At 32.5% G+C, this 20,706-nt stretch overlaps 2 protein-coding genes across 2 annotated transcripts; one reads left to right on the top strand and one right to left on the bottom strand.

Annotated features, from left to right (window-relative positions):
• Nucleotides 6,265-15,127, top strand: LOC109333101 (DExH-box ATP-dependent RNA helicase DExH10-like). The gene is made up of 16 exons (XM_019568378.1): nucleotides 6,265-7,349; nucleotides 8,294-8,608; nucleotides 8,696-8,800; nucleotides 8,903-8,971; nucleotides 9,443-9,610; nucleotides 9,697-9,768; nucleotides 9,874-9,990; nucleotides 10,255-10,434; nucleotides 10,542-10,700; nucleotides 11,987-12,076; nucleotides 12,175-12,267; nucleotides 12,587-12,740; nucleotides 12,822-12,973; nucleotides 13,050-13,145; nucleotides 13,852-13,944; nucleotides 14,496-15,127. Exons 1-16 carry the CDS (start codon nucleotides 6,372-6,374, stop codon nucleotides 14,604-14,606), a joined length of 2,952 nt encoding a protein of 983 aa, XP_019423923.1. The 5' UTR covers nucleotides 6,265-6,371; the 3' UTR covers nucleotides 14,607-15,127.
• Nucleotides 16,205-20,706, bottom strand: LOC109332444 (U-box domain-containing protein 35-like). The gene is made up of 10 exons (XM_019567427.1): nucleotides 20,532-20,706; nucleotides 20,186-20,304; nucleotides 19,867-19,988; nucleotides 19,228-19,451; nucleotides 19,057-19,114; nucleotides 18,431-18,713; nucleotides 18,166-18,267; nucleotides 17,657-18,067; nucleotides 16,629-17,408; nucleotides 16,205-16,534 (listed from the first exon to the last, which is right to left on the bottom strand). The coding sequence occupies exons 1-10, from the start codon at nucleotides 20,704-20,706 to the stop codon at nucleotides 16,427-16,429; spliced, it is 2,382 nt and encodes a 793-aa protein (XP_019422972.1). The 3' UTR covers nucleotides 16,205-16,426.

The raw sequence follows: 20,706 nt of genomic DNA, 5'->3' as shown, positions 1-20,706 counted from the left end.
AAAGTAATATAAATGAAAGGTAATTATGTACTTCATGTATATAAATCTTTATAATGATAATACATAGATATTACATACAAAAATAATACTTTCCTTTTATATATTTTTTATTTTATTTCTATTTATAAAATTATTTTGCCATAAGATAATCTAATTTACCCAAATAATTTGAGAGAAAAGAAAATTAATTTGCCATAAGATACTCCTATTTATCCATTTATCATTGAGGTAGTTTTCACTATTAATTAAATGAGTTTATTTAGTTAAACTATATCAAATTTTACATCATTTAATAAAATTTAGATTAACACATAAACTTAAAGTATTAACGAATTCAATGCTAATTTATTCTTATGTTCCTTAAACGTATACTAAAAGAACTCTTCAACAAGATCCATAAATAAAATAGAGTGATGGTTATTGAATGACAATAATAAATAAATAAATAATGTTGAGGAAACATTGCCACCTAATAATAATAATGGTGTGAAAAGGATGATCAAATGAATGGGTCCCAATTAGGAGTTGATATATTGGATTTGTTTTGCTTTATCCATTTAGAATTTCAATGTAGTCTAATAGTGTTGATAGTGAATTAAATCTAATTGATATATATGTGTGTAAACATGTATTTACACACACATATACATATATAGGCTATAACATCTCTTTATTTATATATACTGATATATATAGACACTTTGTGCCTATTGGTCAATATTGCAAGATATTACACATTTAATTTTTATATATTTTATTTTTTAGAATTATAGTATATTTCTTGTTTTCAATGTACATTATATTATAATTTTTGTGTATTATAATAATGTTCAATTTAACGTGAAACATGTAGTTAATTAATGTGTTGGTAGTGGTTATTTATGATTATATAGTTTTTTTTGTAAATATTAAATAATGTTAAGGGCAAAACAGGAAGTGAAAATTACACCATGATGAAAGTTAACTGTGTTTTGTCTTTATATATAATTTGTCTTTATATATAGTATATATATATATAATATACATATTAAATATATAATCACAAGTGACGCACGTGAGAATAATTAATATAGATTATTAGATATTATTTGAATAGTTAAGATTAAAAGATAAATATATATAATGCGCAGATGCATACACATATATATTACAAATATTTTATGATTATTATATCAATATAAATTTTATATTAATATATGAATATAATATACATTAAAATTATAGTTTTTTTTGTACAAATTGATTAAAAAATATTATTTTCTTTATATACATAGATACATATATATATTTCTTTATATTAATGATCATCATTTGAGTTTAAGAACGACATAAATTTAAGTTCATTAGCCCATTCAAATGTTCATTTTTATGTATATCAATGGTCATCATTTGAGTTTATGAACAACATAAATTTGAGTTCTTTATCTCGTTCAAATGTTCATTTTAATTAAATTGTCACTTAACTCGATTTGACTAAACCTTAACAAGTTGAATTGATTTGAGTCAAACTTGAATTTAGCCGTTTCTACCCCAAATTGATACCACTAATATTCAATTTTTCATAAATTTGACTCCTTATTTTTCATTTCTTCTCCACTCCCCCCACCATCATCCACCCTCAATACTTGCGTTTTATTATTTTTATTCTATTTTGTACATATATTTGGTGCATCTAATGCAAATGAGAAAAATATTAACTTATTATACTTTTATTTAAAATATATTATACTTTTTAAATAGTTCCTTAAATTTAAAAAATCATCATTAAGTCCCTAAACTTTATAATCATTTGCAATTGAGTGCTATGATATGGTTTCATAAGCAAGTCAATGTTTTAAATGTTGTGCCAAGCTTACCCCGAAAGAAAATGACTTGCAAAACTTTACTATTGTATATTTGTAGTGATCCAATACTGATGTTAGAGCATCTTCAAATAAAGATTTTTACTTTATTAATGAAAATAAGAATATTTTTACTTTATTCTCCATTGTGACATTCTTATTTTATGAATTCTGTTCTTAAACTAGAATAAAGATAAAGAAATAAGAACAAGGAGAGAGAACGAAAAAGAATGATGTTTGGTTCAGAATATTGTAGGTTAAAGGACCCAAATAAGAATAATAATGATTTTTGTCATCGTGTGGAAAAAATATATATTATTCTTATTTCAATAAAAGTTATAATAAATTATAAAATAATGTGTTAAACCTAAATAAGATTGAATATATTGTTTGTGATTGAGATGCTCATCTCCAAAATAAACTCAGATCTTAAATCGAGATCCAATTATAAGAACCCACATAGAGATTTAGTGGTTATTTTGGCTAGTATAACCATTAACTACACTAATAAAGTGTATAAGTAGCCTCATTCCCCTAGTTGAATAAGTGAAGCTAGACCTCTAACAGAAATTTGGTAATGACCCCTTATCTTAGGACCCAATTAGAAATAATTATAAAGTTTAGACTCAATTAGATATTTTAAAAGTTTATGGACCTATTTAAATTTTCCAAATAGTTCAGGGACCTAGTGATTAATTTAACCAAAAACATTGTAATTTTTTATTAATTCTTTATTATTAATTCTTTATCATTCATGGTTTGTAATTTTTAAAGTGTTCTTGAATGAAACATAACTCTCTTGTTTTTAGATCCATTATTTTATCATTTAACTTATCAAATCGACTAAGAGTAATCACAATGGTTATTCTTAAGGTTATTCTTAATGGAATAAGAACATTTTTACTATATCTTCTACTGTGTCGTTCTTATTTTCTGATTTTTGTTCTTAAATAATAACAATTCTTTGTTGTTCTTAACCAAATGAAAGTGACGAGAGAGATAAATATTGTGAATTTTTTTTATATATTATTCTTATTTTATAAAGAATTGTAATAAATTATAAAATAATGTATGAGACTCAAATAAAAATGAAATTATGGTTAAAATGTTTAATAAAGCACAACTTTTAAGAGTTGTTTGCTGATTTGACTCCTTGATGTACATCAATTTAATTCATTACCTCTCCAACAATTTGTTGTTGATGTTGTTGTTGTTGTATGTTAGGCAACAATCATCTCAATTTTTTACACTTCTACTGTATCATTTATAATTCATTTTCAATTATCATTGATTCCTTTATAAAATTAATCCAAATGAAAGTTAGATTATACAAAAATTGTGTATGAACTTTTAAACTGTTGATACGTACATATTACATTCAAATATAAATTAGTATTAAATTAAATAACTTTATTGATGGCTTAGACCATTATAAGGATGCTCTATTGTTAAATATATCAATCAATCATAATAACTAAATTTTTATCTCATTAGGTAAAGTTGATATCATTCATAGTTCCTCTACTATATACATGTCCAAATTATATAAAGTACAATTAGTGTGACATAATAAAAAAAGGTGTATGTTAGTTTTAATTAACTGATATGAATCAAGAATGAGATAAACATTTTTCTTGTTATGTCAATTAGAGGATTACCTCTAATAATTACTTGTAGCCAACTCTAAGTTGTTTTTCCTTCTGTAAACCATAAACCATATGTATTATCTTCCAATGAGGGATAATTATGTTTGAGTGAGTATTGTCGAATAAAATATTTCCTTATACTAAACTTATTTTCATTAGTCAGTAAAAATATAACATGTGTATTGTTTTATTTAGTTTTATAAATATTTCATAGAAAATAATTAAATATGACATATGTCATGATTTTATCGACTGTGAGAGATAATTTATCTCCTTATAACATGAGATACATTATTCTCTCATCAAGTGATAAAACTTTTCCCACCAAATATGTTCATTAGAAGAGACTTGAAGATGATTTATGTGATTAAGGGAGAACAACTCTCCAACAATTAATCTAAGTGCTAATTAGCCCAATATAAATTGTTCTAATTAGTAACTAATCAAAGAAATAAAGTTTAATATCAACTTATATTAAAAGTGTGGCCTATGAGGATTGAGTATGATGGACATTACAACCTTACTCCAAAAGACCCATGATATCTTGGTTAGTAAATAGTAGGTTTTGTTTGGTTAATAAGAGAAAATGAGAAAAGAGAAATATGCGAAAAAGAAAAAGGTGAGAAAGAGAACAAATATATTAGATTTTTGTGATGTTAGGTATAAGAGAAGAATGAGAGAAAATAAATAGAAATAAATATTTTCTTCTCTTTCTCTTTTGTTTGGTTGGATAAAAAATGAGAAGAAAGTGATGATGTTGTAGTTCAAATTACAAAAATACCTCTAGAGTAAAGAAAAGATAGAAAAAATGTTATTTTATTATTAATTAAAAATAAATGTTATAATTTTAAATTATAAATTTTATTATAATTTTAATTAACATTTTCAATTGATATGATTTATGACATAGTTTGCGACATAATTTGGGACAACAGATCATTATCTATATAAAGTCTCTCTTTCTCTTCTCACTTTCTCCTCATAAGTGGAGAGAAATAAATTTTGTGGGTCCACCATCTCCTTTCTTTCTCCCCTCTCAACCAAATGGGAGAAACTCCCCATTTATCTTCTTTTCTTTCTTCTCTAACTCTACTCAACCAAACTCAACCTACAAGTCTATTCTCATCATCACATACAAATTTATATTAAATAATTTACCTTTTTACTAGAGTGAGCATCACTTATTAAACTTACTCTTCATCTAAAAATTAATTTTATGGAAATTCAATTGTTTAAATTAGTGAGAAGATCTAAATAATTGAATTTTCTTAAAATCGATGACTAAAATAAATAATAAGTTTAAAAAACTTACTTAGAAGTAGGTGAATCTTTTTTTACTAATCAAAATAGAGAAACAAAAGAAGAAATTGATATTTTTTTCCAATTGGCCGAACAATTAAACATATTTTTTTTCCAATTGACTAAATATTCTTTATAGTTACTAGCGTGTTAACATGCACTGTCGTACCTGTCAACCCGCTTTCCTATCGTTTGTAATGCATAGTTTGTATTTTATAAATTCAAATATAATTTTTTGCGCTAAATTTACGGTTGAATTTATTCTATTGGTCTAATATTCAATTTTTTAAATACATTTTTAAAATAAGAAGATAATAAAGATAAAATAAGAAAATAATATTATATGGTTTTTTGGTAGAAATAAAAAGATATTGAGGCAAAATAGGAAAAACAAAGTACATCATGATGGGTGGTTATTTTGTGTTTTCCCTTTATTAATATTATAGATAACATTCAACTGGTTTATTTTATTTCCATTGGCCTCTCTTTTTTAATGCAATTTTTAAAAATTCAACACTATTTGAATATAGATATAATTTTTAGAAATAAAAAAACTAAAGTTATTAATATTATTCCAATTCAAACATAATTTATCAAACCAACAAGACGTTGGTCTAGTGATGTAAGCTCCTATTGGATCTCCAAAGTCGATGGTCGATTCCTATAAGTGACACTTGTTGGAAAGAACAATTAGGAACCTAAAAGTGATTAGTTCCTTACCCAAAAAAGTGAAAATATACTATTAGTAGTACAAAAAACATTATTTATGAAATAAAATATCAATTTTATAAATATTAATAAATAAAAAATAATTATAGTTGAGTGTAATATCTATACACCATCACTATAAAAATTTATGTACAGTCACTACATCATCCACCTATTCATTTGAATTACTTTTCATAAAAAAATGTCAATGATAATTAAATACGAATGCCAGGTGATACAATAACAAATAAAAATGTTAATGAAAACTGAACTCGTGGGTATCCACCTGAACCGAACTAGAAATTAACGGAGAAACCCAATGTGTTTGGGTTCCGTTTTACCTGGGTTTAACTTTCGGATTCAGGTTTGGTAAAGCAAAGACCCTAACCCGAACCATTCCTGAAGTAATATAATTCAATTTAAAATTGAAATTTCTATTATGTGTCTATTGTTCTTTATTTCTAATTTTACTTTACACACTATTGATCTTCAAACATAAAACAAATGAAATAATACAAGAGAAAATAGAAATGCTAGAGAAAAATGAAACGAAAATGTTATCATATTTTCCTTAATACATATATAATTTTCGAATTTTTTTTCAAATTCTAAAATAATATCTTTATTTCAACCTTGTTGAGTTTAAGTTCCCGTTTTGAATTTCTGATTTGGATTTGGGTATATGCAAACCCGCTACATGTCCATTCATAATAACAAAGTCACCCTGGATACAATTTCTCTCTTAATTTCTAGTTTGGCATTGGGCTGGTTATGATTACGGTTTGGGCCATATAACTTCCCCTCTCATTTCTTGTTTCTTCCCCAAAAATCAAAAACCCTAACCTCCAAATTAGGGTTTCTAAACACCGTTCAACACATGAACTCAGAAATGGAGAACACTGAATCTTCCATCATTGCAAAACGAAAGGAACCAGAACCAGAACCAGAATCAAATTCTCCAATAAACCCTAAGCGACCTCGCACAAGTTCTCAATCTCGAACCTGCGTCCATGAAGTCGCTGTTCCGAGCGGTTACCTTCCAAACAAAGACGAACCACTCCATGGAACTCTCTCGAACCCTCTTTACAATGGTCCAATGGCTAAGTCCTATCCCTTCACACTCGACCCGTTCCAACAAGTCTCGGTCGCGTGCCTCGAACGGAACGAGTCCGTTCTCGTCTCCGCCCACACCTCCGCCGGAAAAACAGCCGTAGCTGAGTACGCTATCGCGATGTCGTTCCGCGACAAGCAGCGCGTGATATACACCTCTCCGCTTAAGGCGTTGAGTAACCAGAAGTACCGTGAGCTTAGTGGTGAGTTCAATGACGTTGGACTTATGACTGGTGACGTCACTATTTCTCCGAACGCTACGTGTTTGGTTATGACTACTGAGATTCTTAGGGGAATGCTTTATAGAGGAAGTGAGGTTTTGAAAGAAGTAGCTTGGGTTATTTTTGATGAGATTCATTATATGAAGGATAGGGAAAGAGGTGTTGTTTGGGAAGAGAGTATTATTTTTTTGCCACCTGCTATTAAGATGGTTTTCCTTTCGGCTACGATGTCTAATGCAACCGAGTTTGCTGAGTGGATTTGTAATATTCATAAGCAGCCTTGTCATGTTGTGTACACCGATTTTCGGCCCACGCCACTGCAGCATTATGTTTTTCCTATTGGTGGGAGTGGGTTGTATTTGGTGGTTGATGAGAATGAGCAGTTCAGGGAGGATAATTTTTTGAAAATGGAGGATACTTTTGCTAAGAAGAAATTGGAGGGTAACAAGGGTTTTAAAAGCAATGGCAGAGGCGGAAAAGGTGGCTCTGGAGGCGGTGGTTCTGATATATACAAGATCGTTAAGGTCATCCCTGAAATATTTTACTGTTATAGTAGTCTTAGAATATTTAGTTCGACTTTGTCTATTGTAGATTATGTGGATGATGTCGAATTGTCGATTATAAATGCCTATATGTTGAATCTAGAAAGTTCTTTATCAATTTTTATTTCCCCCTTTTCTTGTTTCATCAGTGCTTAATAATTACAATAATTCCACATTTTTTTCATTTTGTTCCAAATTTTTAAATATTTGTACATGAAACAGTGAAATATTCCTTGTCTCCTAGACTAATCTTTCAGCACAGGAAACAAGGTGAAGACAAGATGACATTTTTGTAATTATCAATGAAACCTGAAAATGGAATTTTTTTTTAAAACCAAACAAGCCATTGATATGCAAAATCATAATCAACTTTGGAATGAGTTGGCTTAATATTCTGTCATCAGGAGTTACAAGGCATTTGTTTGTAAAAAATGTGACATATTGACAGATTCTTAAGGTAATAACATCATTATCAGTGGCCTCTTAGTGCATGTATTTGAGTGTTACATAAGCATTTTAAACACAACTATTGTTTTGTCTGGTCTGGCTATTGATGAGTAAGTAGCACCTTCTACATTTCTGTTTGGAACAAAGAATTATGTGTTAGAGCCTCTGCAATTCTTCAAAATCATCTTTAAGATGAAAACTTTGCATTCACAAGCATTTTAAACACAACTATCATTTTGCCTTGGACACATTAATAGGAAGTAGAGCAGTCATTCTACATAAAAATGTAAATTAGTACATACCATAATGGGGGGGGGGATGCAATATCCTCCTTTGAAAAGGAGTAGAGAAGGAAATTGAAGAAGACAAACATATCCAAACAACAAAGTCCTCCGAGGATCCTTGTGAATGTATGCTGTTTTGCAGTTATGAATTAGTTATTGCTCTTTATTTGAGTTACAATGTTTATTGATTTTCAGATGATTATGGAACGCAAATTCCAACCTGTTATCATCTTCAGCTTCAGTCGGAGAGAGTGTGAACAGCATGCAATGTCTATGTCCAAGCTTGACTTCAATACCCAAGAGGAAAAGGATACAGTGGAGCATATTTTTAAGAATGCAATACTATGTTTGAATGAAGAAGACAGGAGCTTACCTGCTATTGAGCTGATGTTGCCTCTCCTTCAGCGAGGGATTGCTGTCCACCATTCTGGCCTTCTTCCTGTTATCAAAGAATTAGTTGAGCTTCTTTTCCAGGAAGGCCTTGTTAAGGCCCTCTTCGCTACTGAGACGGTAGGATTTTGTCTTCATTTGATTTCTTTCTCTGTTTATCCCGTTTCTGTTTATTTTGTAATTATTCTCAGAGGTATTTTACTACAGTTTGCGATGGGTTTAAATATGCCAGCAAAAACTGTTGTATTCACAGCTGTTAAGAAGTGGGATGGTGACAGTCATCGTTATATTGGATCTGGTGAATATATACAGGTGAGTGATGTTTTTTCTTTGGGTGAAGGCGAACAATGATTTCTTCTTGCTATCATGGTATTTATCATGCCCATTTCATTATTAATGATTTGCTACCTTTAGATGAGCGGAAGGGCCGGGCGTCGTGGCAAGGATGAGCGTGGAATTTGTATCATAATGGTTGATGAGCAAGTGAGTCTACTTCTAGTCCATGCTGCTCTCTGTTGCATAAATCTGTTAACTTCCCTTTTTATTCAATTCTGCAATTAGGTTTCTATCTTTTCATCGACTTTTTCTGAATCCATAATTCTTAATCTAGCCTTGTGGGATCTGTTTGTTCTAAAAACCTCATTTTTTTTGTAATTGATGTATCTTCCTGCAACATTCTGAAATTATATTTTCCTACTTATGCTCTTTTTTAGACAATAATTTTACGCTTATACATAATGTAAACCAATTTTTATTTGTGTAAATGTTGTTGGTTTATCAGTATCTCCTTCATTCATAAGTTAGGGGTTTAGGACTATGGGTTCTTATGATGTATGTTCTGTTAACATTTTATTCAAGTAGACCATCAATGATTTCTTTGATCCTGGACTGCAATCTTGAAAGCTGATTGGTTTTACATTAATCAATTAGATATTTGTCTGATTATTTGTGCAGATGGAAATGAACAACCTTAAGGACATGGTTCTGGGTAAACCTGCTCCTTTAGTTAGTACATTCAGGCTTAGCTATTATTCAATTTTAAATTTGATGAGCCGTGCAGAAGGCCAGTTCACTGCCGAACACGTAATAAGAAATTCATTTCATCAATTTCAATATGAAAAGGTTTGTACTGAACTATTTCCTTCAAACTCTTGTTAGTGTTTATTGCACTATGATTTATAACTTATGAATTTCTCATTCTTGTTCAGACCTTACCTGATATGGGGCAAAGGGTGTCAAAGCTGGAGCAGGAAGTAGCTTTGCTCGATGCTTCAGGGGAGGTAATCTTTGTTCCTGGACCTACAGTTTAGTTTTTAATTTTATGTTCTGTATTATTATTATTAATATTATTATTTTAGTATGCTGAATAGTTACAACTTATTTAGGCTGAAGTATCTGAATATCATAAGCTAAAACTGGAACTAGCGCAGCTTGAGAAGAAGATGATGGAACAAATAATAAGACCTCATATGATTCTTTCTTGCCTTGTTCCTGGCCGATTGGTAAGTGTTAGTTAGCATCTGAATGGAAATGATTTTGGATTAATTTGCTTCTCTAATCACCTTTGTTCGTAAATGTGGTGCGTGGAAATAATTTTCTAACATGTCTACTATTTATGCATAAACACTTGCTATTTGTTTGTTTCTATTTTCCCCTTTAATGTCTTTTGCCTATTTTAGAAATTTTGGTTCTTTTCCGCCTACCATGTTTTCTGCTGCTTCTGCTTATTCATACTTTATTGAAGTTGGGTTTTTTTAACTTCGCAGATCAGAATAAGAGAAGGTGGAACTGATTGGGGCTGGGGTGTTGTTGTCAATGTTGTTAAGAAACCTAGTAGTGGGTATATAGTTGATACATTACTTCATTGTTCACATGGTTCAAATGAAAATAGTACACGGCCAAAACCTTGTCCACCTCGCCCTGGAGAGAAAGGTGAAATGCATGTGGTAAGTTAATTTTCATGCATTGCATTACCTTTTCACCCCTCTGCTGTGTAACTCATGTCATTTATCTGAATAACATGTTATTTTGCTTGGACTGCTTTTTGCAATAGGTCCCTGTTGAATTACCATTAATCTCTACCCTTAGTAAACTGAGGATATTTATACCTCCTGATCTCCGGCCCTCGGAAGCAAGGCAAAACATACTGCTTGCTGTAGAGGAGCTGGGCAATCGTTTTCCTGAAGGTTTTCCAAAGCTTAACCCTGTAAAGGTAATTATTTTCCATACATAATAAAAACTTCATCATTTGAGATTGAATCAGTGGTCGACTGCACTTTATTTTTTGATGTTACACCTTGTTAAGAATATATAATAGTTGGGTTTTTCTTTTGTGTGCTGATGGAAACCCAGAATTGTATGGCAAAATATGGTAAATTTATTATATATTAGTTGGAACACACATATACAATAGATTGGCTCTTGTCCCGGGGCTATGTTCCTTCAGAGAATTTCTTCTCTGCCCAGAAATACCATAGAAACTGACTTCTAGATTGCTGAAACTGCATAACTATCTGAAATATACTGTTTATATCTTTCTTTCTTATTTCTCACAGACTTAACCATCCGATTTAATTGCCCTAGCGCTCAGGTTCCCTGAGCACATAATTAGGATTCTTAAAAAACAAGTCTCGGGGATATCAACTATATTACCTCCCAAGATAAAAAATACATCATTTTCCCATGAAAACTTGCTTTTTTGGAATCCTTAAAATGAGCCCACAGGCACACAATATAAAACCCATGATTAGTTTATCAGTTCGTAAATTGTGCTGATGTGTTAACACACAGCTGGTACCAGCTTACTGTCACTTAGATAGTCAAGGTCCTGTTCTGTTCTAGGGGCTCTGAAGCTGGTATCTACTATTAAAAACTGGCCAGCTTTCTATTTTGTTTAGAATACTTTTAGTTTCAGAAACAGATTCTCTTTTTTTTCTCTTAGTTGTCCTTCGTCCCCTGATTATGAGTGGTGTAGGATTACTTTTTTGGCTCTGCTCTGGTGCAAAAACCATGTGTTTTTTAGTGATTCATACAGTAGTTATGCAGAGAGACTGACATTGTTTGTTGCATGACCCTTTTCCTTGACTTCTAGGTTTTTCTTTTGTTTTTGTGAATTCTGAGGATTTCTTATCTTCCTGTATCATTCTTCCTTCCATCCTGATAATATTTTTTTATCAAAACACCCTTTTGAGTAATTCTAAGTGTTGTTTTCTGTTTCTATAAGGATTTCTTATCCTCTTATACTTCCCCCCTTTTTCTAACAATATATATATATATATATATATATATATATTTAAAATAAAATACATTAATCACTGGCATTCCATATTCTGATATTTCTGTTGAACATCTAAAACCTTGAATGACCATTCTGTATCATATTTTTCGTCTTTTTTGTTGTTTATCTTATAATCTCCAATTTCTCATTGTCCTGCTTTTAAGTTTGGAAGATTCCTTTAGCACATGATCATGTTGAGCTTGAATATTATTAATTTCCAGGATATGAAAATAAATGACCCTGTGATCGTTGAGCTTGTCGATCAAATAGAGGAAGTTGAACAAAAACTGTTTTCCCATCCTATGCATAAGGTTTGTTAAAATGAACTCTGACCATATTCTTTAGGTTATAAACATAATACTTCTTGCTCTTTGGTTTGAGTTTTTCTCTAATATTTGCTGCATGTTAGCATCAAGACATGGATCAAATTAAATGCTTTCAGAGGAAAGCTGAAGTGTCTCATGAAATTCAGCAATTGAAGACAAAAATGCGGGATTCCCAGGTATTGTCTTGCCTGGGCCTCTTTCTTTGCTGTATTAGTTTTTATTGGATCACATGTTTGACTTCTGGAACATAATTTCAGTCAAGAGTCAATACAGTATCAGTATGTGATATGCATTGTATCTATTCATATGACCCAATGTTAATTCACAGTTGATGGGATGTTAATATATCAATTTTATCATTGTCAAATTTAGAGTGTGTACTGTTGTGGACAATGGATAACTTCATTCTTTATTTTGTTTCCTGAACTCTGGTATGATTCTTCTTTGTTTTGATGGATCCTCTAATTACTGAAAGAACAAAAATTAAATTTTCAGCTACAAAAATTTCGTGAAGAGCTAAAGAATCGCTCAAGAGTCTTAAAGAAGCTTGGTCATATTGATGCTGATGGTGTAGTTCAGTTGAAGGGACGGGCAGCCTGCCTGATTGACACAGGCGATGAACTCCTTGTCACTGAGTTAATGTTTAATGGTGAGTAAGTATGCATTTCTCAATTGTTTTTTTGTAGCATATTATGTTACATAATCTGGTTTTTCCTTTTCTTCATTTTAGGTACTTTTAATGATCTTGACCACCATCAAGTTGCTGCGCTTGCAAGTTGTTTTATACCGGGTGATAGATCTAGTGAGTCTCAGATACAACTGAGAACAGAACTTGCGAGACCTCTACAACAGCTTCAAGACAGTGCAAGAAGCATAGCTGAGGTGTTTTATCATTTAAGGTGATATTTTTTGAGAATTTGCTAATTAAATTTTAAATGGGATCTTTCTTTGATCATAGATACAACATGAATGCAAATTGGAAATAAATGTGAATGAGTACGTGGAGTCAACAGTACGGCCATTCCTGATGGATGTGATATACTCTTGGTCAAAGGTTTGTTATGTCATATTTTCCACAATGTTTTGTGTACATTTAAGTTATTTCTTGATTTCTACTATTGACTTTGTAATGCTGGACTAGTAGTAGTAGTTATTGTAATTAATGTTCTTCCTTTCAATTAAAGGATGTTGTCGAAGTTTTGACATGAGTGAGATTTTAGGATAGTTGCCATTTGACAGACTTGGGGGTTAAGAAACATAATAGGCTTTAAGAATAATTTGTATTTTCTCTACGTATCAAATTGTCATAGAAATGATGAGCAATTCTGTCTGAGGCATTATTTGTTTTGAAGTTAGAATTATAAACGCACAAAGGGTTTAATGTTTTCTATGGAGCAGTTGAATGTGAGGTCAGACATTGAAAAATGCATGCAGATCAACTGCTGTTTTTCCTATAGAGGGTGGGCCTCAGCGCAATGGTGAAGTTGTTTGCCTTATGACCTGAGGTCATGGGTTCAAATCCTGGAAACAACCTCTTCACTTGCGAGGTTAAGACTACATACATTTACCTTTACAATAGGACCTGAAACCATTTATTTAGAATGTGCCTTAATGTATAATTTAACCCAAAAAAGTGAGTCAAGCAAAATTCATAAAATTTAGGCATTGGACACAGCACAATAAAGCTTGCAGAACTTATAGAAGTGACTTTTTTATGCTTATATTTATCTACGGTCTTTCCTTTTAAATGTTTTCCCCAGGGAGCAAGTTTTGGAGATGTTATACAAATGACTGACATCTTTGAGGGGAGTATCATTAGGAGTGCTAGAAGGCTTGATGAGTTTTTGAATCAGGTATGCTGTTGTCCACCCTGTAGCATAAAATAGCTATGTTGTTTCGGTTTGATAACTGATTTTCTTGAAACTTGCATCTTGGGAAGAGACTTTTCCATTTACTATGAAGTGGGAAAATGAGTATGTGAATTTATGTTGGGTGGTTGGTGGAACTCAACTCATTTGCTGAACTATTTAAGTCAGTTTCATTTTCAGCAGGATTTATAACTTGATTACATTCAAATGGAGTGTTTGATATATGCACGAATTGTTCACCTTGAGGCGTTTGATCGCCAAAATCAGAAGCACAATTGTTTTTACCAGTATCATAGTTGACGTGTTTTTAAGTGAACATTAGCAGGTTTTAAGCCAAATACTTTTGGTAATACATTTTGATATAAAATAATTATTTCGGGCAAATTAGAGTCACACTGCCCAGTTTCAATTCTTAAAATATAACCAAAAATCCATATTTTGCCTTTAGAGGTGTATACAACAAACAATTGGTATGCTTGATCACTTTTCAAGTTTTCTCTAAGTCACATCTTTGGTCTAATTCAATTTCTTGTCAGTTGCGTGCTGCTGCTGATGCAGTTGGGGAGGTTGACCTGGAGAAGAAGTTTGCAGCAGCAAGCGAAAGCCTTCGGCGAGGTATTATGTTTGCAAATTCCCTGTATCTTTGACATGTTTCCATGCAGATCATTGGCAATATTTGGCTGGCAGAAAGTTACTAGTATCAGACCCCATCCTTCGGGGTGCGCTAAATTCCTTCTCTTAATCTTTTTGTTGTAAATACTTATAATTTTGGCTCCACATTGTATACGATCTGTTGTAAAAGGAAGTTGTTGTAGTCACAAGAAAAACTCCAATAGATGGAAGATCTAGTGTTGTATTACTATGAAATGTTGGGTTTTGATTGGTAGCATTTTTTCAGCTGTAAGTCTACCTTTAGAATGGATGGATCTGGCTTGAATATTTGAGAATGGTGAGTTGAGGAAAAAATTACTGTAGCATTTATTAATTCGCAGAGTCATTTTGGCCTGTAATTGCTAAAGAAACTCCACAAGGCACAAGTTTTGATCGACAATTCTTACTTTAGTGACCAATTAACTCATTTGAAATATTGAAAGGTTGAACTTAGTTGTCATTCATTATTCTATGTTGTATTTTCATTTGAAATCATATTTGGACTTGAATTGGAATATGTGATGTGTTTATGTCTGAAACATTAGGTTCTAGTAAGATTATGTCTCAATTTGAGATTATGTAATCATTTTGTAGTAATAAACTTTATTCACAAGCTCTTCCCAGATTTTCCCCCCTTCATCTTAGTATCGTCACTAATTTATTTTAATTTACATTAGGGGATAATATATCAGATTGCAAGATCACGGAATACATAAAATAGTTAGGGACTGCTTTTGCACAAATGAACATTTAATTTAAGGGACAAAAATGTGTTTTGGCTTCAGCATATATTCAAATATGATTCACATGGAAATACGTAATCAAGCATTGAAAACTTCACTTGTGTACAAATTTAGCTTTTTAAAAATCTGAAAACTTCATAATAGTTCTCAACTCTTCATTTTTTATTCCAATTTGAATCTGAAAATTCATAAAATGGCAAAGTAGATGTAACTTTTATTCCAAAGCACAAGGAGGAACCGAACACTATAAACAAATTTATCTTCCGTGAAATTCGAACCTTCAACCTTGTGTAATTTCATTCCTTAAACCCTAATGGCAAGGAGGTGATACCACTTTTATTCCAAAGCATGAGGAGTTGGCCATGGTAAATGAGAACCATCAATTACATGGTTTATGGTGCTAGGTTCGTAACTGCTTATGTTCTTAATACAAAAACATTTGTATGAGAACCAATGTGTTAAGTGAACCTTGCAATGAGTTTAAAAATTGTATTTCCTTGCTAGAGTTACTTCAGAACAAATTTCACAGGGATTGGAGAGGACTTTCTGATGCCACCCTTCAAAATGAATTGCTTTGTTCTAATAACTATGCATGCATGTGAAAGTGTTGATGAAATTTTGATAATTAGTTTCCTACTTTGTTCACTTCCTTATACTTGTAAAATTAATTAATTTTATGTTTGATTTTATTCAAACTATTTACTAGTATAAGGGTGAAGCTGTGTAGATCTATCGTTGATAGCGCCCATTCGATGAGAGCCTCGTGTAATGTTGTTACAGTGCTTCAGTGTTCTGTCTTGTTTATACACTAATAAAAAAACCTCTTTATTTATTTATTAACAAAACCCATTTTCAATTTCTATTGGAATAGCTAAGAACACTGAACAATTAAATATTTTGAATGGATACATTTCTGGAGTTTCTTCAATCACAGTTTCAATTCCTATTGAAATAGCTACAACATACACTTTGAAACATTATTGTTTTTGCCTGGATACATTCTTGAGTTTCCTCAAAGATATGAAGGAGCCTACAAATTGACTTAAAAGTGTTGTGATCTTATCATGATTTTTTCAAATCATCTTTGTTGCAACAAAACTATTATTATTACTCAATGAGGATGTACTTGACCGGCTTTCGTAACCAGACATTCCAGACATTTGAGATTCACTCATAGTATCCTACAAGAGAAACAGGTGATGTATATTATGTAATGTTGTTAGTTTAATATAATTGAAAAAACAAAGGTTGTTGTTTAGTGATAACGAGACTCACCTGATTTGTAGACGAGGAAAATGCGGAGTATGAGTAAGTGTTGTTGTTTCTGGCAGTGAATCCGGCACCAAACATCATCATCATAGGCAAGTTTTCTTCAGCGAAATCTCTTAGCTTATTGAGCTCAGGCAATAAAACTTTCCCAAGATCAGGTCTATCTTTTCTTCTCATTTCCGCACACTGCAACGCGAGCTTAGCAAAATGCATAGCATGTTCAAGTGGCCAGTCCTCAACTGCAGGGTCAAGCATCTCAGAAAAAGTACCATTCTCTATAGATCTTCCAACCTGATGAGTTAACCCCATTGGTGGCTTGGCTGTTATGATCTGTAGCAGCATGATCCCAAGTGAGTATACATCAGACTTGATTCCGAGCATGCCTGTTTGTTGGTACTCAGGATCAATGTAGCAGAATGTTCCTGCAGTTGATGTCATTCGATATTGCGTTACAGTGTCCGCGACCGTAGGAGGTACAAGCCTCGCCAATCCAACATCACTGATCTTGCTCACGAAATTGCGGTCAAGCAAGATGTTTCCTGGTTTTAAGTCACGGTGCACCAGCGGTTCTGGCTTTGCCTGGTGAAGGAAATTGAGGCCGGTGGCAATTTCTGCGGCAATTCTGAATCTTAGCTGCCAAGGAAGAGCTGGTGACTTACCTCTCCTGAAGAGGCAATCATCCAAGCTTCCATTAGCCATGTACTCATACACTAGACAACCATATTCCGGACATGCTCCGAGGAGGAGAACCATGTTTGGATGCCTCATGCAACTTAGCACTTCAACCTGCATGAGTCAAATGCCAAACCAATTGATTACCTCAAATGACATTCTTGGAGACATCATGTTTCTTTTTTATATTCTTCTATTTTTAAGTGTCTGTTAGGATTAGACATTTTTGTGTTCAGAAGCAACTTATAATCAAAAGTGTGCTGGGAAATTTTTCCTAAAAGTTAATCTAACACACTTATTAGTGATTTACTTTTAGCAGCAACATATGATCCTATAAATGCTTTTATTGCCATTTTCCGTACCTCCTGCTGAAACTGCGACCGTCCTTGAGATGCATCCGGCTTTAGCACTTTAATTGCAACTGGTGTGTGATCTAGTTCACACCTATACACTGGTCCATAACCTCCTTCACCAATCTTGAGGGAAGGGGCAAAGTTGTTTGTTGCATTTTCAATCTCCTCAATACAGTATTTTCTGTACCTTGCATGACCTTGTGAAATAGTATCTTCTGTTTTCTTCTTCTGATCAGATTCTGAGTTCATTCTTTGTTGTGCTTGAAACTCTGCAATTTTCCTATTTGTTTCTGCTGCCTCCATTGCAGCTTTAGCTCTTGCTTTCTCCTTCTCAGCTACTGCCAATGCTGCTTCTTCGGCCATATGAAACTCATCCATTTTCCGTTGTTCTTCCAATTTCCAACGCTGAAGTTCCATCGCCTGTTGGAAAATAGTGTCGATTATTATATCTTTTCTGAAATGATAATTTCTGTTTTAATCAGTTGTATCCTTGGACTAAATTAAAATCTCAAAGGTACCTTTTGCTTTGCTGTTAGAGCTTCCTTGCAAGCAGTACTATACATTTCCATTGTCTGCTTCAGTTCTAACTTCAGTCTCCTCATTTCAGCTTCCACATCATCCTTTAATTTCAAAGCAGACATTTATTAATTCTTCTTCTCTAGGCATGTATGTGTAGAAATATTACAATAGTATGAATATATAACATAGGCTTAATCATATCATGTTAATACAATGGATTAGTTCATTTTGATTATAGATATTTATCTTAGAAACCGTGCTTACCGAAGTTGATAACCTTAATGATGACATTGAAATCCCACTGTCTTGTGAACAGAATGAGTAGTCACCCTGATCAATTGACTTAGCACCCGAAAAAGATGAACTAGAGCTTCTAGCATCATAATCTGAGCCTGTTGAAAGCCTTGAAAAGTCCATTTCGTCATACAATGACGGGAACATCCTATCGACACTTGGCCTTGCACTGCTCACAAATGATATGTCACAATCTGATATTGAGGATTCGTTTGATCTTTGATATGATCTACCGGATCTCGTGAATGGTGATCTGTCCATACGATATCAAGTTAGAAATCTCAGTAAGTCCTTGAATATGTTTGAAAATAAACCATCATGTCAAATGTGCATTTTTATTGTGGAAAATACTGGCATTTGTATTTAGGATTCATATACATGAGTTTTTACATAAGGTTTCTACTCCCATCATTGATGTTTAGACCTTAGAGATTAATGCATTTTCAACAATATCCACATTGTATTCATGATCTAACTAGAGATGAGTGTAAAGTTCTTGCATTTTCAAAAGAAGACAAGTTTGTGATTTGTCACAAATCATTATGAAGTGTTCACTGGTCTTATTATGCAATGTAAAAGAAACAGAAGTTACTTACTTGATTTCTTCTTCGAGTGATGGCCGGGGTGCACCATATGTTGGCCTCTCTATTGATGCTGTAGTAAATGCAAATACACAATCCTTAAATACTTGGGCATTCATTTCTTATCGCTTCGATTCGTGAAAAGGAATATGTTACGAGTTAAAGGTTAAACAGAAATCGACATACATCGTGGTGGATTGTTGCGCATCAGTTGCGCATCCATTCTATCCGGACTAGGGGCAAGTTGATACTGCTGCTCCAATGCATTGCTACTGATTGCAGGTTTAGTAGTTAGTGGAGCAGTAGCAGATTTCACAGATGATATTTTTCCTTTGGAAATAATGTACAGAGTGCAAAATGGTGGCACCCCTTTTGACACTTGGTTTGGTACATCTGTTGTTCTAAATCTTCTGTGATAAGAATTTTTTGCCAAAAGTAGAATCTGTTAATACTAAAATATAATTCAAGACTAGCTATTCATTTTGATTTAAGCATTGTCCATGCCATATTTTTTAATGCTTAGTTTTATGTTGTACATGTAACATGTTCTAGCACATTCATGCAAGACACATTTTTCTTTTGGAACCAATTTTAGCTTAGGTAGCTTGTAAATAAGTTTAATAAGCATAGTTTCTTAGACCATGTTTTTCTAGTGGTTTAAGGCCCCGCTAGATACCCAGAAAGACCAAAATGTCAATGGTTCGATTCTTGGGAGCGACACTTGTTGGGAGGGGTATCCATGTATCCCGAAAGGGATTAGTTGCTTACCCAAAAACAGTGAGGGGATACCCTTTGTAGTACCAAAAAAAGAATATAGTCAATTACCTTACAAGACCACTCTTTGATGCTGCCCCAAGTACCAGAAGCTCAATGGAATATGTGTTGATACCTTCTATTAATGCCTTAGATACATCTGTGTCCTCTAACAAGATCTCTTGGCATTGTATCTGTTGAAAATGTAGACAAATTATTGAAAAAGGGTCTCATTTAGAAGAAGAAAAAAAGTAGTAGATTCATATAAAAGCAGGTTCTTTCTATGGAATAGATTGAATTGCTTATTTCAATATAGTATGCATATTCCTTCTTTTTCTGTATCTCTCTTTTGATTTTATCATTGAAAGGTGTAATATGAAGGGATACTAACACTTTTTCTATTGCAGAAGACGCGAAATGAAGCGAAAAGCTCCCTCGATTCGTTGTACATTTGTTGCTTGTATGCTCTAGCGACATCGTCGTTAGCATCAAGAGCTATATAGCTTCCAGCTACACTCATAAATCATTCAAATCAGTAATGCATGTTGTGTTTTACAAAGTCCTTAATTCTCAATAACATCATCAAATAACAAATGCTTTTCTTCATTTGCTTATATCGAAAAAACAGAAAGAAAACATGTTATAAAACAACCTTTTCATCATTCAATTCAAGCAACATATATATATATATATATATATATAAATAAGCATAGAGCAACATTAAGATAAATAATTACATGGTGTAGCAATTGATGATGCTTTTTGTTTAACATGGATTAGTAACAAAGATTGTTCTTTTGGAAGTAAATTATCAACAGCCCATTTTGCAGCATATTGGCTTGTTTTGTTGTTTTCAATTGCAACAGCTACAACTCTTCCTGCACCTAACTTCTCTTGAATTATTCTTGACAT

This window comes from Lupinus angustifolius, chromosome LG18, assembly GCF_001865875.1.
Source record: "Lupinus angustifolius cultivar Tanjil chromosome LG18, LupAngTanjil_v1.0, whole genome shotgun sequence".
NCBI classification, from domain to species: Eukaryota; Viridiplantae; Streptophyta; class Magnoliopsida; order Fabales; family Fabaceae; genus Lupinus; species Lupinus angustifolius.
This window is presented reverse-complemented; position numbering and strand designations above follow the sequence as displayed.